Source organism: Oryctolagus cuniculus, chromosome 16 (genome assembly GCF_051225735.1).
Source record: "Oryctolagus cuniculus isolate XC-2025 breed Fujian yellow rabbit chromosome 16, ASM5122573v1, whole genome shotgun sequence".
In the NCBI taxonomy this organism is placed as follows: Eukaryota; Metazoa; Chordata; class Mammalia; order Lagomorpha; family Leporidae; genus Oryctolagus; species Oryctolagus cuniculus.
The window spans coordinates 950,955-975,896 of record NC_142882.1 but is presented as its reverse complement, the minus strand read 5'-3'; the positions used below and the strand labels follow the sequence as shown (position 1 = coordinate 975,896).

The window sequence follows — 24,942 nt, the reverse complement described above, 5'->3', positions numbered from 1 at the left end:
GCTGCGCCGAAGCGCGCCCCCTGTTGTTCTCAAAGATGTTTGAAGGGTGGCGGGGGGGGGGGGCCTCCACCTGCCGGGTCACTCCCCAGTCGGCCGGGGCTGCGCCGATCCGGAGCCAGGAGCTCCATCCGGGTCCCCCACGCGGGTGCAGGGCCCCCAGCACCTGGGCCATCGTGCACTGCCTTCCCGGGCCACAGCAGCGAGCTGGACGGAAGTGGAGCAGCCGGGACAGAACCGGCGCCCACGTGGGATGCGGGCAGTGCAGACGCCGGCCCCCCAATCTATTTTCACAAACTGAAGATCCTCCTACATACGGACTTCGACATGTTTTGCACCAAAATGAATTTTCACTAAAGAAACTTACATAAAGCAACCACACGGCCTGCGCCACGCTCAAGGTGCGCCCGCCCCCAGCACCCTGCCGGTTCCCTCCCAGATGCCCACTGGACCGGGCCACGCCCGAGAGGGACGTGGGGGCAGGGCCGCCGCTGCACGCGACTTTGCCCGGGACGTTTGCGGCCCCGGCGCCCAGGCCTGGGCAGCCAGCGGCGTCCCCTGTCCCCCGCGCTGGGCGTCGGGGGCCCCTGCGCGCCGGGCTGCGTCCCGCGGACACAGGCGCAGCGGCCGGGCAGCACCAGCGGCTGCGGTGGGCCGCAGGAACCCGACGTGACGCTCACCTTGGAGGCTGGCTCAGCCCAAAGGGAACGCGTCCAGCGGGAGCGGAGCGCCATTCGAACCGCGGGGCGGGCGCAGCGCGGGAGGCGGCCGCCACGGCCGGGTGGGGGTGCTCGCGGGGGTGGGGCTGCTGCTCTTCCCGCCCGCCCCTGCGGCTGCGCCCGGCGGCCAGCAGGTGACCCGAGTGCTGGGCCCTGCGCCCGCGCCAGACACCCGGGTGGAGCTCCCGGCTCCTGGCGCGGCCTGACCCAGCCCCGGCTGCTGCGGCGTTTGGGGAGTGAGCCAGCAGGTGGAAGATCCCCCCCCCCGCCTGCCCTCGGAACACTCAAGTAAACAAACAAATAATAAACATTTTACAGTAACAGAGGGCGAAGGGCAGAAGAACGGCTCAACCCGCAGCTCGGGGGCACTCGGCGCCTCTGAGAAGGCCCAGGGGCCGGCTGGGGAGGGGCCGAGGGGCCGGCTAGGAGGGGCCGAGGGGCCGGCTGGGGCCGGGTGGCCCAGGGAGGCGCAGCAGCCGGGACTGCACCAGGCGCTCGGGGTGGGGTGCGGTGTCCCCGCGCCGCCCACCGCACCCTCTGGGAGGCACCCTTGCGGGTGAGGCGCTGGGGGCAGGCCCACGAAATGTGCCAGACTCGGGACGCGACGCGGGCTCAGGCGACAAGGGCGCCGGCGGGGGCGCGTGTTCGTCCACTGCCGGTCCACGCCCCCGGGACGCAAGGGCTGCCCAAACCCGCAGGAGCCTGCGACCCGCACGCGAGCTCGCCCTGCGGCACAGGGCGCCCGTCTGGGGCGAGTCCGCAACACCTCGGCGAGTCCCTGGCGGACCCGCCCTCTGAGCGTCTAGGAGACCACGCACGCGCAGGCCACGCAGCGCACCCGGGCGCAGCCCGCAGCGAGGGAGACGGGGGGGGGGGGGGGGGCGCGCGCTGCCCCGCGAAGCCCCGAGTTCTGCATCAGGGGCACTGGCGCGCGCTCCGCCCTGGGCTCACCGGCCAGGCAGCGTAGGGGCCTCCCAGGAGCTGGCGCGGGAGCAGGGCAGGGGGGTGCGGGAGGCAGCGCCCGGCGCCACGCGCGGGCTCCGTATGCTCCGTGGGTCGCCCGGGCCGGCGCCCCTGGCCGCGGACCCCTCTCCAAACCAGCGCCTCCCGGAAGCGGCTCCTCCGGGCGGGCGGCTGCGGGGCGCCGGGCAGGTGCGGGGTGAGGGGGCCGCCGTCCAGGCCAGGCCGCCCGCGGAATGACGGGCGTACGCGAGGGTGGTTTTGTTTCGGTTTTTTATTTTTTTACAAAAAGCCCCTAAGTTCTATGGCTTCGAGGAAGCATCGGAGCAGGTCGCCGCCATTTCTGTACACGTAAAGCGAGAACCAGACTCGGCCCGCCCCCGCCCGGCTGTAAGGCGAGTCCCCCGCAGCGGGGTCTGGGGGCTTTGGTGCAGCATTGTGGGCGGGGGGCGGCGCCCTGGGCTGCGCCCCGCCCCGCGGCCCCCGGGCTGCGGGACCCCCGCCCGCCGGGCCCGGCCCCTCGAGGAAACGGCTTTGGATCGAGGGGTCGCGGCGGACGAGATGCGCGCGGCGCCGGGTGGGGACGCGGGCGCTCGGGAGGCCGGGCCGGGCGCAGACGGCCGCAGGCTAACGCGCAGCGGCGACCCCGCGCCCCGCGGCCCCGCTCACGTGCGCCGCTGCGTGGATTTCCGCTTCCGCCTCTTGAAGAAGCAGCAGCACCTGCGGGCGGGGCGCGGGCGGTGGGCGTGAGGGGCGCGGGGGGCACCAGGCGGGGCGCGGGGGGCACCGGGCGGGGGAGGCGGGGCGGGGCTGGGGGCGGGGCCTTACTTGGTGTCGTCGGTCACCTCCACCTCCGCGGGGGCCGTGATGGGGGCGTTGGAGTGACCGGCCGTGGGGTCGTCCGCGTTCAGCTCCCCATTCGTCGAGTTGAGCGCCTGCGCAGGGGCGGGGCCGTCAGGCGGCGCCCCCCACCCACCCCCACCCGGCGCCCTGGGCGGCCCTCACCTGGTTCTTGCTGTGCGGCTGTGCCTTGTCCCGCAGCTGCGGCTGGGCGGGCAGGTCCGAGTGCACGGTGCCGATGGGCGTGGGCTGCGGGGGCGGCCGCGTCAGGGCCGGCGCCCGCGCCAAGCCCCGCCCCAGGCCCGGCCCCCCGCCCGTGCAGCGCGGCCACCCCCACCTACCGTGGTCTTCCTGCCCGCTCGTAGTCCAGTGGAACACGAAGCCCCGCCCCGCCCACTCATAGTCCCGCCCAGGACCCGCCCACCCACCAGCGGCTTACCCGCCCCGCCGTAGCCCCGCCCCGCCGTAGCCCCGCCCACCCACCAGCGGCTTCCCCGCCCCGCCGGAGCCCCGCCCACCCACCAGCGGCTTCCCCGCCCAGCCGTAGCCCCGCCCCGCCGGAGCCCCGCCCACCTACCAGCGGCTTCCCCGCCCAGTCGTACTCGTAGTCGAACACGAAGCCGCTGCGGTCGAACAGGTCGGTGAAGAGCTTGCGCAGGTAGTCGTAGTCCGGCTTCTCGAAGAAGTCCAGGCGCCGCACGTAGCGCAGGTACGTGGCCATCTCCTCTGCGGGCAGAGCGGCGGCTCGCGGGGCGCGCGGGGGCGGGGTAGGGGGCGGGGCGGGGTCCCTCCCCTCCCCTCCCCGCCCCGCCCCGCCCCGCCCTCACCTGGGAAGCTCTCGCACAGCACCTCGATGGGCGTGGCGCGCTTGGTGTCTCCGATCTTCTGGTAGCGCTCCTTGAGCGTGTCGGCCTGCGGGCGGGGGGCGGGTCAGCGCGCGGGGGCGGGGACCGGCCCCGCCCCGCCCCCAGGCCCCGCCCCGGCCCCGCCCACCCCGCCCGCACCTTGAGCCCCTGCCAGGGCAGGCTGCCGCGCAGGAAGTACATGAACATGTGGCCCAGCGCCTCCAGGTCGTCGCGGCGGCTCTGCTCTGCGGGTGGGGGCGGGGCGCGGTCAGGGAGGGCCCGGGGGTCGGGCCTGCCCCCGCCCCGCCCGCCTCACCCCCGCCCAGGCCGTGTGTCCGCTCACAGAGACCGCCCCGCCGGCCCCCTCACCCTTGCCCAGGTGCGTGTAGATGCTCATGTAGCCCCCGCCCCACCCCAGGCCGTGTGGACACTCACGGAGCCCCCGCCCCACCCCGCCCCGGCCGTGTGGACGCTCACGGAGCCCGCCCCGCCCCGGCCGTGTGGACGCTCACGGAGCCCGCCCCGCCCCGGCCGTGTGGACGCGCACGGAGCCCGCCCCGCCCCGGCCGTGTGGACGCGCACGGAGCCCGCCCCGCCCCGGCCGTGTGGACGTGCACGCAGCCCGCCCCGCCCCGCCCGCCCCTGCCGCGTGGCCGCGCGCTCACCCTTGCCCAGGTGCGTGTTGATGCTCATGTAGCGCGCCCCGCCCCCGCCCCCTCGCCCCGCCCCGGCCGCGTGGCCCCGCCCCCGCCCCTCGCCCCGCCCCTCACCCTTGCCCAGGTGCGTGTTGATGCTCATGTAGCGCGCCCCGCCCCCGCCCCCTCGCCCCGCCCCCGCCCCTCGCCCCGCCCCTCACCCTTGCCCAGGTGCGTGTTGATGCTCATGTAGCGCGCCCCGCCCCCTCGCCCTCGCCCCGCCCCCGCCCCTCGCCCCGCCCCTCACCCTTGCCCAGGTGCGTGTTGATGCTCATGTAGCGCGCCCCGCCCCCGCCCCCTCGCCCCGCCCCGGCCGCGTGGCCCCGCCCCCGCCCCTCGCCCCGCCCCTCACCCTTGCCCAGGTGCGTGTTGATGCTCATGTAGCGCGCCGTGCCCGTGAGGCTCTTGTGCTCGCGGTAGGGGATGTGCTTCTTGGTCTCGGGGTCGATGTACTCCTTGGCCAGCCCGAAGTCGATGATGTGGATCGCGTGCTGCCGCCTGGAGCCCGGCCGGCCCACCAGGAAGTTCTCCGGCTTCACGTCGCGGTAGATCAGGCTCCTGGTGTGCACGTGCTCCATGCGCGAGATCTGCGCGGGGGCGCGGCTCAGCCCCACGGACCCGCCCGCCCTCCCGTGCCCCCACCGGCCCGCCCCGCCCACGGCCCCGCCCTCCCCAGACCCGCCCCGCCCTCCCGTGCCCCCACCGGCCCGCCCCGCCCACGGCTCCGCCCCACAGACCCGCCCCGCCCTCGGCTCAGCCCCACGGACCCGCCCCGCCCTCCCGTGCGCCCCACCGGCCCGCCCCGCCCGCGGCCCCGCCCCACCCTCCCGTGCGCCCCCACCGGCCCGCCCCGCCCACGGCTCCGCCCTCCCCAGCCCCGGGCCAAGCCCACGGCCCCGCCCCCATGGCCCCGCCTTCCCCAGCCCCGGGCCATGCGCAGGCCCCGCCCCACGCCCCGCCCCGCCCCCCGCACCAGCTGGATGGCGATCATGAGCACGGTCTTGAGCGTGAAGGTGCGGTCGCACAGGTCGAACAGGTCCTCCAGGCTGGGCCCCAGCAGCTCCAGCACCATGGCGTTGTACTTGCCGCACGGGCCGAAGTAGTACACCTGGGGGACACCCTCTGCGGGCAAGCGCGGCGTGGCGGGCGGTGCCTGCGGCCGGCCCGGCCCGCCCCCAGCCCCCGGCCCCGCCCCCAGCCCCGGCCACGCCCCCGCCCCGGCCCGGCCCGCCCCCAGTCACCCCGGCCCCGCCCCCAGCCCCCCCGCCCCCGCCACGCCCCCAGCCACCCCGCCCCCCAGCCCCGGCCACGCCCCCGCCCCGCCCCGCCCCCGCCCCGCCCCGCCCGCCTACCTGCCGTGCTCAGCTGCTTGTAGAAGCGGTACTCCAGGTGCAGCTGCGGCGCCCGGGACTTGATGGGCTCCTGCGGAGGGGCGGGCGCCGTGAGGCAGCGGCCGGGCCCAGGCCTGACGCTTGCAGTGAACGGGGGGGGGGGGGGCGCACTCACCAGTTTGATGGCCACGTACTCGTTCGTGTACAGATTCTTCCCTGCGGGACAGAGGCGCGGTCAGGGCGGCAGGCCCGGCCCGGCCCCAGGCGGACCGGCGGGAGCCACCAGCGACCCCGCCCTGGGTCGGAGGCCCGACAGGACAGCCGTGCACACCTGCCCCGGCCGGCGCAGCCCCGGCTTGGCCAGCACAGCCGGGCGGGGACAGGGCAGAGCCTCGGCTGCCGCGGGGCAGCCTCGCTCCAGTGCCTGCCCAACAGGCGGGAGGCAAGGGCGCGCCCCCCGCCCGCCCCGGGCGCCCTGAGGCCCAGGCCGCCCAGCCCTGGTGCGTAAGAGCCTGTGCGTCTTCACGCGGCTTCGCGCCATGGCGACGCCGACCCAGCTCCCGTGGGCCCCCCGAGGCCACCTCCCATCACAGCGCACGGCGCGGGGCTCCGGTCCCAGAGGTGCTGGCTGCGCTGGCCCGCGGGGCCCCGCTCTCCAGGGCCACGCACAGCTCGCCCGGCTTCGGCTCGGGCTGTGACCGTCCCCGCGGGCCTGCCCCGGCTTCCTCCCGCTCCAGGCCGCACAAGGCGCGCGCACAGGACCTCAGCCCCGGGGACACCCAGGCTCTGCGTGCCCCGAGAGGCAGAGCGCTGCCAGCGCTGGTTTGCTCCCCAAATGCCTGCGACAGGCAGGGCTGGGCCAGGCCGAAGTCCCGTGTGGGCCCCGTCGGGTCTCCCGTGTGGGTGCCAGGGGCCCCAGCGCCTGGGCCTTCGCGGCTGCCCCGGGGCTGCGCATGCGCAGGGCGCGCGGTGGGACCCGAAGGTCTTCAGGGCTGGCGGTGAGCCTGGGGCAGTGCACCTGCGGCCGCCGGGACGCCCGGGCGCCTCCGCGCGTGCTGGGCCGCGGCCTCGCCCCAAGCCTTGTCCAGGCGTTGACGCATCCCTATGGACGGCTGCCAGCGACCCCGGCCTGCGGCTGGCGCGCCCCCCGTGACCCGGCTGCGCCTCTCTGCCCGCCGGTCCTGCATTTGGCCACAGCGTTGCCCGTCTCCGCGGGGCAGCCCGGCAGGAGCTCGGCTCTGGGCTCCCGGCCTCACGCAGGCCCCGTGGGCGAGAGGGGCGGCGGGGCCTCGTGGGGACACTGCGAGGGCTGAGAGCCCCGGAGCCGGCCGCGGGGCTGGAGACCGCCCTGAGCCACGGGGTTCACGCTGGGGCGGTGCGGGAGCCACCCCGCGGCGAGACGGGGAGCGCGGGGGGCTCCAGGGAAGCCGGAGTCAAAGGGGGAAGTTTACTTTGGTGCAAAAAAGCTAGAATTCAGGCTGGCGTGTTCCCAGCCTGCTCCGGCTCAAGCCAGCCCCGCCCCGGGGCTCCCAGCTCCCTCCAGGTAAACGAGCCGGGACCCCGGGTGTGGACTGGAAGGAGCCATCGCTTCAAACTCGCTCAGGACTTAAGCCTCTCTCCCTCGCTGCCTTCCGACGCATACAGACAGACATAGAGACAGACAGACATACAGAGACGGACATACATACAGAAACATGCACACATAGACATGCATACAGACACAGACATGCGTACAGACGGACGGACACACATAGACATACATAGATACATACATACAGACGGACATACATATAGACATACAGACACACAGACATGCACACATACATAGACACGCATACATACAGACATGCATACAGACGGACGGACAGACGGACACACGCAGCCTTAACTGAAGCCCCGCCCAACGTCCGAGTGCGAGACGGCCTGGAGTGCAGCGACTGCCCCGTCGCGGCGGCTGAGCGGGTCCCGGGGGCAGTCAGCGGCCCCGGGGCAGCACGCGCGCATCGCCTGGGCCCAGCTGCAGCCCACGCACCTGGACAGGTGGCCACGCGGTGGCTCCCGGGCTGGCCGCTGGGCTCACCCGGGGAGCGAACCGGAAGGAAGCCATGACCCTAAAGCCACACCGCGGGGCGGCCGTCGCCGCGTGCCGGCTCCGGCCCAGTCCTGGCCGCCGCGGTCCGTTTGGGGAGGGGACCAGTGATGAAGATTTTTCTCTATCGTTCTGCCTTTCAATAAATACATCTCAAACATCTGAAATTTTAATTAAAAGCAGACCGTGCCTAAACCCCGCACACTCTGAAACCAAGGGCACAATGTGGAGGACGGGAACGGGAGACGCTGCACCAGGAGGGGCTCGGGAGGGGCCGCGGGCAGCGCCGGCACCCACGGGACACCTGCCGGCCGGAGCTGAGAGCCTGCTCGCGGGGCCGCGCACTCCTGGCCAGGACGCCGGCCACCCCGGGAGCTCCCCCAGGCCCACGCCAGCCCGCTCACCCGCACCTGCCAGGCAGCCCACCAGGCTTCAACCGCACGCCCTGTTCAGGTGGGGCAGGCGGGAGGGAGGCAGGGAGCGCCAGAACTCACACCGGACACCGCCGGAGCTGACCAGGGCAGGCCTCTGCCCCTGCCCCCCGCCCCCCGGGGCGCACTCCAAGTCCCGCCCGCGCCCCGGTCCCCGCCGGCCGCCGCGCGGGGCTCACCTAGGCGAAGCTCCCCGAAGTTGCCACAGCCTATCTTCTTGCCGACTCGGAAGTTGGGGCCCACCATCAGGACCCCCGAGCTGGCCCCCGAGGTGCGCGCGCTGTGGCTGCTCCGGGCCCCGCCGCTCCTGGACATCCTCCGGCCCTCTTCCAACTCCCCTCTCCCTCCTTTCTTGTCCAAATCCATAAGTTTGTGGTACCCTGGCCTCTCCACGGTGACTGCCACACCAACGCCAAGGCTGCGGACGGCTGAGGCGCGGGCTCGCGGCGGCTACCACAGCCCCGCGCCGGCGGGCACGCGCACCCTCGCGGGCCCGGCCGTGGCGCGCATCTCGGTGGTCTCAGGGTGGCTCTCGGGCACAGGAGACATGCTGCTGGCGGTCCCGGCACCTCAGATCTCGTGGCCCCCAGCTGCGGAGAGACAGGCACAGGGTAAACCCAGGGCCCGCGGCCACCTGACCGGGGAGGGGCGGGGCAGCCGGGCACCGAGCCGCAGGGGTGCCCTGGCCGGGCGGTTTTCCCAGCAGCCACTGGGGGTCGTGGGGCTGAGGGCAGCGGGCGAGTCTAGGAGGGACGGTGGGGCACAGCCAGAGGGGAGGGGGACCGGCACTCAGCGCAGGGCCTGGGACGGCCGGGACCCCACCCTCGGCCCCCCTCCTGAACCCGGCCACTGTCCGTGTCCTCGGCCGGGAAACCCCACAGGTGGGAAGCCCGGCGCAGGCTGCACCCACCACTGGCCTTTGGCAGAGCAGTGCGCACGGGCCCTGTGCAGAGCCGCCGGGAGCCGCGCCCCTGCTCCCGCCTCGGGCCGTGCCCCCCCCATCCAGCCTCTCCTGCTCCGCCCCCGTCCCCACCGTCAGAATCAGCCCGGGAGGCACCAGCCTGGCCAGCGAGAAGGCGAAGGATCCCCGGGACGAGGACCCCCGCGGACAAGGACCCCCCCACACATGAGGACCCCCTCCCCGGGGATGAGGACCCCCCTCCCCGGCACGAGGACCCCCGCAGGACGAGGACCCCCGCCCCCCAGCCGGCCCCAGCTGCTCCGCCCCCCAGCCGGCCCCCAGCTGGGGCTTCGGGAGCGCTGGGCGCGGCACTTAGCAGAGACCGGTCCGGGGGAGGCAGGGAAGGCGCCCCCATCCGCCATCCGCCAGTGCGCACCTGTCTGCGTGGGCTTCCCCAGCCGCCAGGGTCTACCACGGCCCCACCCCCACGGCCACTCGGCCCACCCTGCTGGGCCAGCAGAGCCGGCCGGGGGCCGCGGCAACCCAGCTGCCCCACTGCCCAGGGCCCCCAGACAGCAGACTCCTGGGTCCCGCCTCCCCTCGCCTGACGGAGGAGCCGCCCCAGCGCGGGGAGACACGCCAGGGCCCCCACGTGCAGGTCAGCAAAGCGTCCACTCCACCCCCAGCTGCCCCCAGCCCTGGGGTCCACCCACGGCGTCTGCGGGAGGCGGGACGAGCTGCAGGCAGCAGCCCCAGGCCAACGCGCCCCCCCCACAACCCCCCCCAGCCTCCACCATGTGTCCAGCCGGCCACCGCCCTCCCCGTCTCCCGGGCCCTGCCGTGTCCTGGGGCCGTACCCAGCAGGGCTGACTGGGCTGGGCCCCCAGTGCCTCCCTCTCCGGAGGACGCCCAGCCCCCACCTGCCCACCATCTGGGAGACCTCCCAGGTGGCGCTGCCCGGGTCCCACACTCAGCAAGTGTGCGGACAGCCAGCCTGGGGCCATCCCCGAGAGCCAGCACCTACAGCCGCGGCCTAGAGGTGCACACGCAGGCCAGGCCTCGCACACCCAGGGCAGGGCCTCCACACCCAGGGCAGACCTCCCTCACACACGCAGGCCAGGCCTCGCACACCCAGGACAGGGCCTCCACACACAGGCCAGACCTCGCACACCCAGGGCAGGGCCTCCACACACAGGCCAGGCCTCGCACACCCAGGGCAGGGCCTCCACACGCAGCCCAGGCCTCGCACACCCAGGGCAGGGCCTCCACACGCAGGCCAGACCTCGCACACCCAGGGCAGACCTCCCTCACACACGCAGCCCAGGCCTCGCACCCCCAGGCCAGGCCTCGCACACCCAGGGCAGGGCCTCCACACGCAGGCCAGACCTCCCACACCCAGGGCAGGCCCTCGCACACCCAGGGCAGGCCCTCACACACCCAGGCCAGACCTCGCACACCCAGAGCAGACCTCACACACCCAGGCCAGGCCTTCGCACACCCAGGCCGGACCTCCCACACGCAGGCTGGTTCAGGTCCCCAGGCTTGGACCCCATGCAATGCCAGCTCCCCAGTGGAGGCCCCGACTCTGGGACCCCGCCCTGGCCACAGGGACGGCTCTGTCCACGGGCACTGACCACTCAGGGGAAGACTCCTATCCACACCCAGAGGGGGCTCCGAGCTGGGGCGGGCAGGGCCAGACACCTCGTACCCGCACGCTCAGGTCCCACCTGCCGGGGTGTTGGCCACCAGCCTGGGGTGCTGCCCACGGCCGTGGAGGAGGCAGACCCCACACGTGCCCCCAGACCCAACCAGGGGCACCCGCCAGCCCCGCGGGACCAGGAGGGGCCGCCGGCGCTTAGAGCAGGCAGGTGTGGGGCAGGGCAGCAGCGACCCCACCCAGGAGAGGCCCCGAGCACATCACGGCCCCCAGCCCTGGGCCCCCCACCCCCACAGCAGCCCCGAGCACATCACGGCCCCCAGCCCTGGGCCTGGGTCCCCACAGCAGCCCCGAGCACATCACGGCCCCCAGCCCTGGGCCTGGGCCCCCCACAGCAGCCCCGAGCACATCACGGCCCCCAGCCCTGGGCCTGGGTCCCCCACAGCAGCCCCGAGCACATCATGGCCCCCCAGCCCTGGGCCCCCCACCCCCACAGCAGCCCCGAGCACATCACGGCCCCCCAGCCCTGGGCCTGGGCCCCCCACAGCAGCCCCGAGCACATCACGGCCCCCCAGCCCTGGGCCTGGGTCCCAGCCCCGAGCACATCACGGCCCCCAGCCCTGAGCCTGGGTCCCCACAGCAGCCCCGAGCACATCACGGCCCCCCAGCCCTGAGCCTGGGTCCCGGCCCCGAGCACATCACGGCCCCCAGCCCTGGGCCTGGGTCCCGGCCCCGAGCACATCACGGCCCCCAGCCCTGAGCCTGGGTCCCCACAGCAGCCCCGAGCACATCACGGCCCCCAGCCCTGGGCCTGGGTCCCGGCCCCGAGCACATCACGGCCCCCAGCCCTGAGCCTGGGTCCCGGCCCCGAGCACATCACGGCCCCCAGCCCTGGGCCTGGGTCCCGGCCCCGAGCACATCACGGCCCCCAGCCCTGAGCCTGGGTCCCCACAGCAGCCCCGAGCACATCACGGCCCCCCAGCCCTGAGCCTGGGTCCCGGCCCCGAGCACATCACGGCCCCCAGCCCTGGGCCTGGGTCCCGGCCCCGAGCACATCACGGCCCCCAGCCCTGAGCCTGGGTCCCCACAGCAGCCCCGAGCACATCACGGCCCCCAGCCCTGGGCCTGGGTCCCGGCCCCGAGCACATCACGGCCCCCAGCCCTGAGCCTGGGTCCCGGCCCCGAGCACATCACGGCCCCCAGCCCTGGGCCTGGGTCCCGGCCCCGAGCACATCACGGCCCCCAGCCCTGAGCCTGGGTCCCCACAGCAGCCCCGAGCACATCACGGCCCCCCAGCCCTGAGCCTGGGTCCCGGCCCCGAGCACATCACGGCCCCCAGCCCTGGGCCTGGGTCCCGGCCCCGAGCACATCACGGCCCCCAGCCCTGAGCCTGGGTCCCCACAGCAGCCCCGAGCACATCACGGCCCCCAGCCCTGGGCCTGGGTCCCGGCCCCGAGCACATCACGGCCCCCAGCCCTGAGCCTGGGTCCCAGCCCCGAGCACATCACGGCCCCCAGCCCTGGGCCTGGGTCCCAGCCCCGAGCACATCACGGCCCCCAGCCCTGGGCCTGGGTCCCCACAGCAGCCCCGAGCACATCACGGCCCCCAGCCCTGGGCCTGGGCCCCCCACAGCAGCCCCCAGCACATCACGGCCCCCAGCCCTGGGCCTGGGTCCCCACAGCAGCCCCCAGCACATCACGGCCCCCAGCCCTGAGCCTGGGTCCCCACAGCAGCCCCCAGCACATCACGGCCCCCAGCCCTGGGCCTGGGTCCCGGCCCCGAGCACATCACGGCCCCCCAGCCCTGAGCCTGGGTCCCCACAGCAGCCCCGAGCACATCACGGCCCCCAGCCCTGGGCCTGGGTCCCGGCCCCGAGCACATCACGGCCCCCAGCCCTGGGCCTGGGTCCCGGCCCCGAGCACCGACCCAGACTCGACAGGCTGTGCGGGGGCAACGCCGGCACGGAGCCCATCACGCCCGGCCCTCCCGGGTGCCGGGCCCCTGGAACAAGGCCAGACTGGACCAGGGAGGGGCGGGGCGCGGGCAGGCGCCCCCATGCTCAGGCCACACCTGACCGAGGCGGGGTGACCCCAGTACAGCCCAGGCCCGAGATGCCGGAGCTACAAATAGCCATCCTGGGGAGGGCTGCCAGGTCGGGCGTGGCCTGCACCTGACCCTCAGGGCCCAGAGCTGGGGATGGCCGCCCTCCCGACGCAGTGCCCACCTCGGGCGGTTACCTGCCCTGCTCTTGCCGCAGCCCCCCATCTTCCAGGGCCAGGCCGGCTCCCCGCTGCAGGGCCCGGGAACCCCTTCTGCGGGCTGACACAGTGATGTCACAGTCCCTGCGCTGACATCAGCTGCACAGCCCCAGCCCAGAGCCCACAGGGGCGGGAGCAGAGCCCACAGGGGTGGGGCAGGGCCCGGGGGGCGGAGCCCACGGGGGGGGCAGGGCCCACAGGGGTGAGGCGGAGCCCACAGGGGCAGGGGGAGGGGGGCAGAGCCCACAGGGGTGAGGCAGAGCCCACAAGGGCGGGGGAGGGGGGCAGAGCCCACGGGGTGGGGGAGGAGCCCACAGGGGCGGGGCAGAGCCCACAGGGTGGGGGAGGAGCCCACAGGGTGGGGGAGGAGCCCACAGGGGCGGGGGGAGGGGGGCAGAGCCCACGGGGTGGGGGAGGAGCCCACAGGGGCGGGGTGGAGCCCACGGGGTGGGGGAGGAGCCCACAGGGGCGGGGTGGAGCCCACAGGGGCGGGGCGGAGCCCACAGGGGTGAGGCGGAGCCCACAGGGGCGGGGGGCGGGGGTGGGCGGTCCCTGCCTGTGGGCCGCCCCGTAACCCAGGGAACTCGGGGCCCTTGCCCTGCTCATCCTGCCCAAGAGAGCAGGACCTGGGTCTCGGCATGCCGGGAGCCACACGCAGAGTGCCGGCCATGGCCGCCACGCCAGGGCTGAACCCACGGCCCCTCCTGTAGACAGCGGGACAAGGTCGGCCCTGGACTCTTACTGTAGGTTTCTTTATTTTGAAAGGCACAGCGACACAGAGGTGGAGAGACAGAAAGGTCCTCCATTTGCTGGGTCACTCCCCAGACGCCCTGGGGGGGGGGCAGGCCAGGCTGAAGCCAGGAGCCAGCCCCCCCCGGGGTCTGCCGTGGGGGTGCGGGGCCCCGCCGCCTCGCAGCTGCACGAGCAGCCTGGCCTGGACCAGGTGCCACGGCTGGGATGCCACGGCAGGCGGCTGCCGTCCAGGTCTCACCGCGGTGAGAATAAGGCGTGGGTGGTGCTGGGCGCAGCAGGTAAAGCCCCGGCCTGCAGGCCCGCACCCCACGTGGGCGCTGGTTCGAGTCCCGGCTGCTCCACTTCCGGTCCGGCTCTGCTGTGGCCTGGGAGAGCAGTGGACGATGGCCCACGTCCTTGGGCCCCTGCACCCGCGTGGGAGACCCCGATGGAGCTCCTGGCCCGATCGGCGCGGCCCCGGCTGTTGCGGCCATCTGGGGAGTGGACCAGCGGGTGGAGGACCTCTGTGCCTCTGCCCTCTGTAACCTGGGCAAGGTGGCCGCGGCTGCCTGGGACCCTGGGCCCTGCCACCCACGAGGGAGGCCCCGACGCGCCTGGCCTGGGCCTGGCCCTCAGGACCATTTAGGGACAAGAGATCGCCTGTCCCCCTCTCTGCTCTCCAAATAAATAAGAGTAAACACGACAGGCCTGCCACACAGGAGCAAAGCCCGCCTTCGGAAGAGCTGGGCGCAGACCGGCCAGGAGGACGGCGGGGGGCCCTGGCCACTCCGCTCCCACCCGGCCCCCCGCTGACGCACCGCGAGCAGCACTGATGGCCCGCCACGCACGTGGGAGCCCCGGATGGCGCCCCTGGCTCCCGGCTGACACAGCTCCGGCAATCGGGGCCGTCTGGGGAGTGACCCAGCAGATGGGAGACCCCCCCCGTCTCTCTCTCTCTCTGTTACTCTGCTTTTCAAATAAATAAATAAATCTTTAGGAAAAACGGGCTGGCGCTGTGGTGTAGCGGGTAAAGCCGGCGCTGCAGTGCCAACATCCCATACGGGCGCCGGTTTGAGACCCGGCCTGGCTGCTCCACTTCTGATGGCCTTGGAAAGCAGCGGACGATGGCCCACGTCCGGGGGCCCCTGCACCCCCGGGGGAGACCCGGATGGAGCCCAGGCTCCGGCCTCGGCCGCTGTGGCCATTTGGGGAGGACCCAGCGGATGGAAGCCCCCCCGTCTCTCTGCCCCAGTAAAACCAGATCCTTCGGTAAAGGAGGGGCGGGGGCCTGGCGCCGTCCTCTAACACAGACCCGAGTGGCCTTCAGGACAGACGGCCGGCCGGTGCGGCCCGCGGAAGTGCCAGGGGCGCCCCCGGCCGCCTCCTCCCACAGCCTCTGCGTAACAGGACCCTGAGCCCACGCTGCCACGGGAGCCAGGGTGGGGCCACGTGGCGGTGCCGCGGCACACCGCATCCCATGTGGTGGAGGCCCGGCTGCTCACGTCCCATCCAGCTCCCTGCTGGGGCCGGGAGAGCCGTGCAGTCCCGGGTGGCGCCCCTGGCTCCTGGCTGCGGCCTGGCCCAGCCCCTGCGGTGGCAGCCACCTGGGGAGGGGACAGTGAGGGCGGGAGGGGCTCCCCTGAGTAACTCTGACTTCAGAAGGACGGGAAGCGGCCCTCGGACCCCCGCAGGCGGCTCCCGGCCGACGCACAGGCAGGCTGCCTGACCAGAGCTGGCGGAGGGCGCGGTGGCCACAGCGGACGGCAGGGGGACAGCTGTGCCCCGGCGAGGTCAGAGTCCCCGCGCAGCCCACGCCCGCCAAAGCCACACCCGGCTCCCACAGCAGGGGCTGCAGTCGGCATCTCTGCTGTGACAGGTCCCACGTACACACCCACGGCCAGCCACGAGGGCCCCGGGACCGCACACCACGGCCAGCCACGAGGGCCCCGGGACCGCACACCACGGCCCAGCCACGACGGCCCCGGGACCGCACACCACGGCCAGCCACGACGGCCCCGGGACCGCACACCACGGCCAGCCACGACGGCCCCGGGACCGCACACCACGGCCCAGCACGAGGGCCCCGGGACAGGCACACCCACGGCCCAGCCACGAGGGCCCCCCAGGACTGCTCCGCCCGCCCCCCCGTGGCCGAGGTCCCTGGCACCCCCTGCGGGCAGCCATGACCACTTTGAGTCCAGGCACCACATCCTTGACGAGCGTGACGGGGGCTCCCCTCGCCCCACGTGCACCCCCACCACCGCTGTGTCGCAGCCCAGCCCGCTCGCCTAGTCCCTGGAGACCCCCACTGGAGGCGTCCGAGTGAGGAGCGCCCTGCCCCTCAGAGCCAGGCCTGCGACACAGCACCCACGAGGCCCCCGGTCAGCACGGCCCAGGGTCAGATAGCCGCAGTCAGCCATGCCAGTCAGCTTACCCCGGTCAGCACAGCCCATGGATGGCACGGCCCCTACACACCCACAGTGCCCACCGTAAGCACAGCCCCCGGGCAGCAGGGCCCCCGGGCAGCAGGGCCCCCGGGCAGCACGGCCCCCAGCCAGCAGGGCCCCTGGTCAGCACGGCCCCAGGTCAGCACAGCCGTAGTCAGCAGAGCCCCCGGGCAGCACAGCTCACGGTCAGCAGGGCCCCGGGCAGCACAGCTCACGGTCAGCACGGCCCCCGGGCAGCACAGCCGTCGTCAGCAGGGCTCACAGACAGCACGGCACCAGTTCAGCAGGGCCCCGGCCGGCACGACCCCCAGTCAGCGCGGCCCCGGTCAGCAGGGCCCCCTACACACCCGCAGGCGCCCACGACGCAGAGGCCGGGAGAGCTCACACCCACACGCAGGCAGGGCCGCGGGCGACGGTGGCACCACCTCACCTGGGGTCACCCGGGAACAAGCCCCAGACCTGCGGGCGGGGCCGCGCACGGGGCCTGGGCCCACTGCAGAGGGCGGGGGCCACACACGGGGGCCTGGGCCCACTGCAGAGTGTGGGGGCCGCGCACGGGGCCTGGGCCCACTGCAGAGTGTGGGGGCCGCGCACAGGGCCTGGGCCCACTGCAGAGGGTGGGGCCGCGCACGGGGGCCTGGGCCCACTGCAGAGGGCGGGGGCCACACACGGGGGCCTGGGCCCACTGCAGAGTGTGGGGGCCGCGCACGGGGCCTGGGCCCACTGCAGAGTGTGGGGGCCGCGCACGGGGGCCTGGGCCCACTGCAGAGGGTGGGGGCCGCACACGGGGCCTGGGCCCACTGCAGAGGGTGGGGGCCGCACACGGGGCCTGGGCCCACTGCAGAGGGTGGGGCCGCGCACGGGGCCTGGGCCCACTGCAGAGAGTGGGGGCTGCGCACGGGGCCTGGGCCCACTGCAGAGTGTGGGGGCCGCGCACGGGGCCTGGGCCCACTGCAGAGAGTGGGGGCCGCGCACGGGGCCTGGGGGGGCGGGGGCCACACACGGGGGCCTGGGCCCACTGCAGAGGGTGGGGGCCGCGCACGGGGCCTGGGCCCACTGCAGAGTGTGGGGGCCGCGCACGGGGCCTGGGCCCACTGCAGAGAGTGGGGGCCGCGCACGGGGCCTGGGGGGGCGGGGGCCACACACGGGGGCCTGGGCCCACTGCAGAGTGTGGGGGCCGCGCACGGGGCCTGGGCCCACTGCAGAGGGTGGGGGCCGCGCACGGGGCCTGGGGGGGCGGGGGCCACACACGGGGGCCTGGGCCCACTGCAGAGTGTGGGGGCCGCGCACGGGGCCTGGGCCCACTGCAGAGAGTGGGGGCCGCGCACGGGGCCTGGGGGGGCGGGGGCCACACACGGGGGCCTGGGCCCACTGCAGAGTGTGGGGGCCGCGCACGGGGCCTGGGCCCACTGCAGAGGGTGGGGGCCGCGCACGGGGCCTGGGCCCACTGCAGAGGGTGGGGGCCGCGCACGGGGCCTGGGCCCACTGCAGAGGGCGGAGGCCGCGCACGGGGCCTGGGGGGGCGGAGGCCGCGCATGGGGCCTGGGCCCACTGCAGAGGGTGGGGCCGCGCACGGGGCCTGGGCCCACTGCAGAGGGTGGGGGCCACACACGGGGCCTGGGCCCACTGCAGAGGGTGGGGGCCGCGCACGGGGCCTGGGCCCACTGCAGAGTGTGGGGGCCGCGCACGGGGCCTGGGCCCACTGCAGAGAGTGGGGGCCGCGCACGGGGGCCTGGGCCCACTGCAGAGGGCGGGGGCCGCGCACGGGGCCTGGGCCCACTGCAGAGGGCGGGGGCCGCATACGGGGCCTGGGGGGGCGGGGGCCACACACGGGGGCCTGGGCCCACTGCAGAGGGCGGGGGCCGCGCACGGGGCCTGGGCCCACTGCAGAGGGTGGGGGCCGCGCACGGGGCCTGGGCCCACTGCAGAGGGCGGGGGCCGCGCACGGGGCCTGGGGGGGCGGGGGCCACACACAGGGGCCTGGGCCCACTGCAGAGGGCGGGGCCGCGCACGGGGCCTGGGCCCACTGCAGAGTGTGGGGGCCGCGCACGGGGCCTGGGCCCACTGCAGAGTGTGGGGGCCGCGCACGGGGCCTGGGCCCACTGCAGAGGGTGGGGGCCGCACACGGGGGCCTGGGCCCACTGCAGAGGGTGGGGGCCGCGCACGGGGCCTGGGCCCACTGCAGAGGGTGGGGGCCGCGCACGGGGCCTGGGGGGGCGGGGGCCGCACACGGGGGCCTGGGCCCACTGCAGAGGGCGGGGGCCGCACACGGGGCCTGGGCCCACTGCAGAGGGCGGGGGCCGCGCACGGGGCCTGGGGGGGCGGGGGCCGCGCACGGGGCCTGGGCCCACTGCAGAGGGCGGACGCTGCACACGGGGGCCTGGGCCCACTGCAGAGGGCGGGGGCCGCACACGGGGCCGCCTCCAGTGGCTCCACACGACCCTGGACCAGGGCGGAACCACAGCTCTGCCTTCAACGTGGCCATGGCAGCAGTCGCCTCTGACCGGGGCTGTGGCCTCTGCTGCCCTGACGGTGGCTCCCGGTCCCCACAATGCCCTTCCTCCCAGGGCACTCCCGGGGGCGGCCCCGCAGCCACTGGCCGCCCCACCCGCACCAGGCACCTGCCTCTCCCAGTGTGCTGGCCGGGGGCTCGGCACACCACGTGGACAGGAGCCTGGGGATGGCCGAGGGCCACACGCCTGCACCCGTGCAGGGTGGACACCGGGTCCCTCAGAGCAGACAGGGGCCCTGGGCCGCACAGCCACCTGGCAGGTGACCAGGCACGGGGTGGGGACAGGCAGCTCAGGCAGGTGGGCGCCCCGGGCCCCGGAGCCCTGCTCTGTGCCAGCGTCAGCCTGGATCCCCACCCCCAGCAGGCCAGGCCCACGGGGCGGCGCCCGGCCCAGCGAGGGCTCACAGACAGCCAGGTCCACCGCGCACCTCCGCCCTGGGCGGCGGGGGAGGGCGCAGGTGGACACAGAAAGGCTGGCGGCAGGGTGGGGAGGGGCGGGGCCCCAGGTCCTGCTCGCCACAAGCCAGGCCCGGGGGCCCCAACTTCCTCCGCGCGGCACGGCCCCGCCTGGGGCAGGAAGCGGCCACGGAGCTGCCCGCTCGGGGCGCCCTGCTCAGCGTCGCCCCTGCCTGGGCCCCGCGGGCACAGGCAGCCTCCCGGCCTGGTTCACTGCCGCCCGGCCCCCACCGCAGCAGATCCCCCCACGGTCCGGCCAGCCACGGCCACGGCCACCGGACGCCGCTGCGGCCCGTCTGACCCGCAGCCCAGCGAAGTCCAGTGACCACGGCGCCTGGACACACGTCGGGCACCGAGGCCGGACCAGGCTGCACCCACTGCCCCCACGGAGGCCCGGGCTGGTGCAGGCCCCCCCGGCTGGTGCTGGCCCCCCCCGGCTGGTGCTGGCCTCCCGGCTGGTGCTGGCCCCCCGGGCTGGTGCAGGCCCCCCAGGCTGGTGCAGGCCCCCCGGCTGGTGCTGGTCCCCTCAGGCTGGTGCAGGCCCCCCGGCTGGTGCTGGCCCCCCTGGGCTGGTGCAGGCCCCCCGGCTGGTGCAGGTCCCCCGGCTGGTGCAGGCCCCCTCCCCCGGCTGGTGCTGGCCCCCCGGCTGGTGCTGGCCCCCCGGCTGGTGCTGGTCCCCCGGCTGGTGCAGGCCCGAGCCCACTTCCTGCTGTGCGGCTGAGACAGACGAGGAGTCTGGAAGCCTGAACTGTCACTCAGAGCCGGCGCTGCCCAGGGCACTGCGGCCACCCTCGCCCTTCACTGTGCTGGCGGCCGGAGAGGAAGCCATGGACACACGGGGAGGTCCCGCCTGGCCCGGGCACCGCGACCGCCCAGGGGAGGGGGCTAGCTCCTCCCACCCCTCCACAGACAGGTCCAGCCTCCCTGCTGGGCCGGGCGCACCCGGGGTCCCTACTCAGCTGGCCAGCGCGCATCTAGGGGTCCCTGCTGGGCCAGGCGCACCCGGGGTCCCTGCTGGGCCAGGTACACACCCGGGGTCCCTGCTGGGCCGGGTACACACCCAGGGTCCCTGCTGGGCCGGGTACACCCCCGGGGGTCCTGCTGGGCCAGGTACACACCCAGGGGTCCCTGCTGGGCCAGGTACACACCCGGGGTCCCTGCTGGGCCAGGTACACACCCAGGGGTCCCTGCTGGGCCAGGTACACACCCAGGGGTCCCTGCTGGGCCGGGCACACCCGGGGGGTCCCTGCTGGGCCAGGTACACACCCGGGGTCCCTGCTGGGCCAGGTACACACAAGGGGGTCCCTGCTGGGCCGGGCACACCCGGGGGTCCCTGCTGGGCCGGGCACACCCGGGGTCCCTGCTGGGCCGGGCGCACCTCGGGGGTCCCTGCTGGGCCGGGCGCACCTCGGGGGTCCCTGCTGGGCCGGGCGCACCTCGGGGGTCCCTGCCAGGCGTGTGCTGCCCAGGCGTTTGGGTGCAGATTGCGTGGCTGAGGCAGCTTCCCCCCAGCCTGAGGATTTAGCCAGAGGCCCCGCCCAGGGTGGGGCCACGCAGGCGCCCCTCCCCGCAGCCCCTGCTAGGTGCTGGGCTCTCCCCAGAGCCGGAGGGGCGTCCCGCAGGTCTGATCCTCCCACCCCACGAGCCACGGCGCCTGGCAGCCCCGGCAGGCCGGCCGCGCTGGCCATCCACCCCGCCGCCCCTCCTACAGCACCCAGGGCTGCCCCAGCCCACTGTGGCGAGACGTGCGCGGGGGCCGCCACTCAGACGTCTGCTTGCCTCCACGCCCCCTGTTCCGGAAAACAAAGCCGGTGGCCGGGGCGGAAGCGAGGCGGCCCGGGTCCCGGGCCCCCACCAGCAGGTCCCCCGCCAGGACCCCGGCCCCGGCCCCCACTCAGCCTCCAGGCCCCAGCGGGGGCACCGCGGCGTGCGGAGCCGGGGTCCCGGCCCTCCAGGTGGGCGGGGCTCCGGCACAGGGCGGGAGGGCAGACAGGTGCGGGGGCATCCCGGGGCCCGCGGCCGCCGGCGGGGGACAGAGCCCGGACACGGGGCCCGCCGCAGGGCGGGGTGTGCGCGGGGGCTCGCTGCCGCCGCCCCGGGGGTCGTGGGCGCAGGGGCCGCGGGACCCGGCCTGCCGGGGGCAGGGGCTGGTCCGTGGGGCAGTGCCCCGTGGGGAGGGGTCCCTTGGGGGCTGGGGGTGGGAGGTGGGGGTCCCGGGCGCAGGGTCCCGGGGGCGGGGGGCTGGTCCGTGGGGAGGGGTCCCGCAGGGGCTGAGGGGTGGGGTCCCGGGCAGGGCCCCGAGGGGGCGGCTGGTCCGTGGGGAGGGGTCCGCGGGGGCTGAGAGGTGGGGTGGGGTCCCGGGCGCAGGGCCCCGGGGGCGGGGCTGGTCCGTGGGGAGGGGTCCGCAGAGACGTGGGGTGGGTCCCGGGCGCAGGGTCCCCGGGCGGGAGGCGTGCTGGGACGCTGGGCTGTGGCGGGGCCGGGGGTCCCGGGCCGCCGCGCGGGGGAGGAGGGGCGGGGGCCGGGGCGCGCGGCCGCGGCGCGCTCGGGCGCGCGCGTCAGTGCCTGGGCTCCGCCGAGGGCCGCGGGCGGCGGGCCGGCTTCAGCAGCGCCGCGCCGCCCTCCGCGCCGCGCCCCGCGCCTCGCGCTCCGGCTCCGGCTGCGGCGCGCACTCGGGCCGCTCCGGCTCCCCGCCTGCGCCGGGGCCGGCCTCCGCATGTTCAGGGCGGGAGGCGCCAGCTCGCCGCGCTCCGCCGCGCCCGCTCGGGCCGCGCGCCGCACCCGCCAAGCGTCGGCCAGCGGGGGGCGGCCTGCGCGCTCCTCTGCGCGGGCGCAGCTGGGGCGCGCGCGCCGGGCGCGTCACAGCGCGGGGCGGAGCCGCGGCAGGGCCGGGCGGCGTCGCGCCGCTTTGCGACAGCGGCTGGCGCGGCACGACGAGCGCCGCGCTTTGCGGCTGCCAGCAGGGACTCCGCGCGCCACTCCTGGGACGCGGAGACGCGCGGCTGCGGGGTGCGGTGGGGACGAGACCCGGCGCCTGGCCCACCCCCGAAGGCATGGCTTCCGCAGCTTGGCCCAGGCCGCACCCGCCTCGCGGTCGCCATGACGACGCGTGGCTGGTCGCCCGACGCCGCGCCCGCCGGCCTGTCTGTGACGTCACGGTCTCGCCACCTGACGTCACGGGCAGGCGGGGCGGGGGCGTGCGCGCCGGGAGCGGGGGAGGCCGGACGTGGTGTGGCTCGGAGCAGGAGGGGTTTCCGCACCTGGACTTCCTGGGCCGGGCAGGACCGCGAGCGGTGGTCGGAGCCCCGCGGGCCGGGGGTGAGCGTGGGTTTCTCCCGTCGTCCGGCCCCGTCGGGACGGAAGCGGGGAGCGCCAGACAGGCTGTGGCCCCGGCCCCCGCGGCCCCGAGCCCGGGCAGTCACCGCGGGCCACTGGCCGGCAGCTCTGCCTTGGCCCCGAACAGGGGCGGGCCAGGAGCACTTCCACGGGCTGCTGACCCCGTGCGGGCGGAGGAGCTGCCTCGGACGAGGCCGAGCTGGCCAAGGCGTGGGGGGCTCCGCGGGTGAGGTGCTCCAAGGCCGGGACCCAGGTCGCGGGGCCTGAGGGTGCGGGTCCTCAGCCCTGTGGGTCCGCGGCGATGGGGGCCTGGGGCGCACGCAGGTCAGGAGGAGGAGGGCAGCCGGAGGGCGCTGGGAGAAGCCCCGGCCCCGCGAGGAAAGCAGGCCAGAACGCACAGGCGGGGCGCCCGAGCCCAGCGCTGGTGCCATGCCGGCGTCTGCCGGGTGCTGTCACCGGGTGTCTGTGAGTGTCACCGGCCATCTGGGTGCTGTACCCGGGGCTCTGTGGGTGCTGTCATCTCGGGCATCTGCAGGTGCTGCTCCACCCGGGCATCTGTGGGTGCTGTCACCCAGGCGTCTGTGGGTGTCACCCGGGCGTCTGGTGCCGTCACCCAGGTGTCTGTGGAGGGTCACCCGGGGCGCTGCCGTCACCCAGGTGTCTGGTGTCACCCGGGCGTCTGGGTGCAGGTGTCTGTGGGTGCTGTCACCGGTGTCTGGGTGCTGTCCTTGGCGTGGTGCATCACCCAGGTGTCTGTGGGTGTGCGGCGTCTGTGAGTCACCCGTCTGGAGTGCTGTCACCCAGGTGTCCTGTCACCCAGGTGTCTGTGGGTGCTGTCTCTGGGGTGTCCAGGTGCTGTGCGGCGTCCTAGGTGCTGTACCCAGGTGTCTGTGGGTCACCCGGGCGTCTGTGGGTGTCACCCGGGCGTCTGGGTGCTGTCCTTCAGAGCTGTCTGTCAGTGTCACCCAGGTGTCTGTGGGTGCTGTCTCTGGGGTGTCTGTGGGTGCTCACCCAGGTGTCTCTGGGTGCTGTCACCCGGGCGTCTGGGTGCTGTCTCTGGGCGGGACAGCCAGGTGGGGCTGGCGCCGTCCTCACCTTTCTCCCCTCCGTTGCCTGCCAGGCCCCTCTTCCTCCCCACCCCGCGATCCCTTGTCCTCACGCGGCAGGCGCCGTTTCAGCTCCGCGGGCTCCAGTCTGCAGGGCCGAGGGATGGATGCGTGAGCTCACAGCCGCTCAGTGTGGGGTAACGACTGAGGGACCTCAGCACAGCGGGCGGGGCCCGGCTCCCGCGCTCCACGCAGGCAGTCGGAAGCTGTGACCGGGCAGGCGCCCCAGGAGACCCAGGAGCTCCTGGCTCTGGCCTGGCACAGCTCGGGAGTGGTCGGGAGACTCCCTCCCTCCCTCCCTCTCCTTCCTCTCCCTCCCTACTCCCTCCCTCTCTCTCCCCTCCCCCTCTCTCCCTCCCCCCATCTCCCTCCCCCTCCCTTCCTCTTCCTCCCTCTCCCTGTCTCCCTCCCTCCCTCCCCTCTCCCTTCCTCTCCCTCTCTGTCTCCCTCCTCTCCCTCCCCTCCCCTCCCTCTCTCCCCCTCTCCCTTCCTCTCCCTCTCTCTCCCCTCCCTCTCTCCCTCCCTCCTTCCCCTCTCCCTCCCTCCCTTTCTCTCTCTCCCTCCCTCCCTGTCTCTCCCCTCCCCTCTCTCCCTCCCCCACTCCCCCTCCCTCCCTCTCTCCCTCCCCTCCCTCCCTCTCTCTCCCTCTTCCCCTCCCTCTCTCCCTCCCCCTCCCTCCCTCTCTCCTCCCTCCCTCCCTCTCTCTCCCTCCCTTCTCTCTCTCCCCCACCATCTCTCCCTCTCTCTCCTCCCTCTCCCTCCCTCTCCCTCTCCCCCTCCCTCCCCATCGCTCCCTCCCCCACTCCCTCCCTCCCTCTCTCTCCCTCCGCCCCCCCCCCCATTGCTCTGCCTCTCCAGTCATTCCTAAACCTGAGAGTGCCCCGGCTGCAGGGGGGGGGGGCTGCTGAGTGACGCGGCGTGGTCGCCAGCGCCCTCCCCAGGGTCCTGCCATCGTGGGTCAGCTGGGACCAGCCTACCTGCCACCTACGGACGCACCACGGGAACCGACTCAGCCAGTGGGGCGGGCCAGCCTGCGCCTGCTCGCCGCCCACTGGGCGTCGGCGTCCCGTCCACCCTGTGCCCCGAGGCCCCTGGGCAGTCCTCGCCGGGCACCCTGGGGGCCGGCTGGGGGCTGCCCCACCGTGGGCCCAAGGAGCAGTGGCCAATCCCAGCAGCTGAACACCCGAGGGCCCCTCGAGCTGCCACCCTGTGGACACGGCGCTGGGGCCTGGGCCTCCTGCCTCCTTCCCCAAGCTGCCCCTGATGTCACCTACAGAGTGGGAGCCAGTAGGGGTGGACGGGGCGGAGTGGCCGCAGGGGCAGGAGACCCCGGCCGGGTCTCCCAGGGAGCCTGGCGCTCGCCAGCCAGGGGGACGCATGGCACCGAGCTCCGGTTAGAGGGGTTTCCAGGTAACCACGACGGCCCCCGCGAGGGACACTGGGGGGCCCCGAGGGCGCCTGCCGGGCTGGGCGGCGCTCCGCGCCCTGCATACCGCATCGCCTGCGCCAGGAACGCCAGGAACGGGGCGATCCGGGAGGGCCGCGTCCCCGGCTGCCCTCGGACGCGGCCACCAGGATAACTTCCCGCTGGTGCAGCGAGTCACTGATTGATTGGTGATGCCTGCCCTGG

General features: G+C 75.0%; 1 protein-coding gene across 1 annotated transcript; it reads right to left on the bottom strand.

The window, feature by feature from the left end:
- Positions 1–1,932: 1,932 nt before the first annotated feature.
- CSNK1G2 (casein kinase 1 gamma 2) lies at positions 1,933–21,677 on the bottom strand. Its single transcript, XM_070058539.2, has 12 exons — positions 21,436–21,677; positions 8,087–8,497; positions 5,563–5,603; positions 5,409–5,478; positions 5,030–5,178; positions 4,409–4,643; positions 3,521–3,606; positions 3,344–3,428; positions 3,094–3,242; positions 2,682–2,765; positions 2,505–2,611; positions 1,933–2,396 (listed from the first exon to the last, which is right to left on the bottom strand). Exons 2-12 carry the CDS (start codon positions 8,271–8,273, stop codon positions 2,342–2,344), a joined length of 1,248 nt encoding a protein of 415 aa, XP_069914640.1. The 5' UTR covers positions 8,274–8,497; positions 21,436–21,677; the 3' UTR covers positions 1,933–2,341.
- Between the last annotated feature and the right edge of the window lie 3,265 nt (positions 21,678–24,942).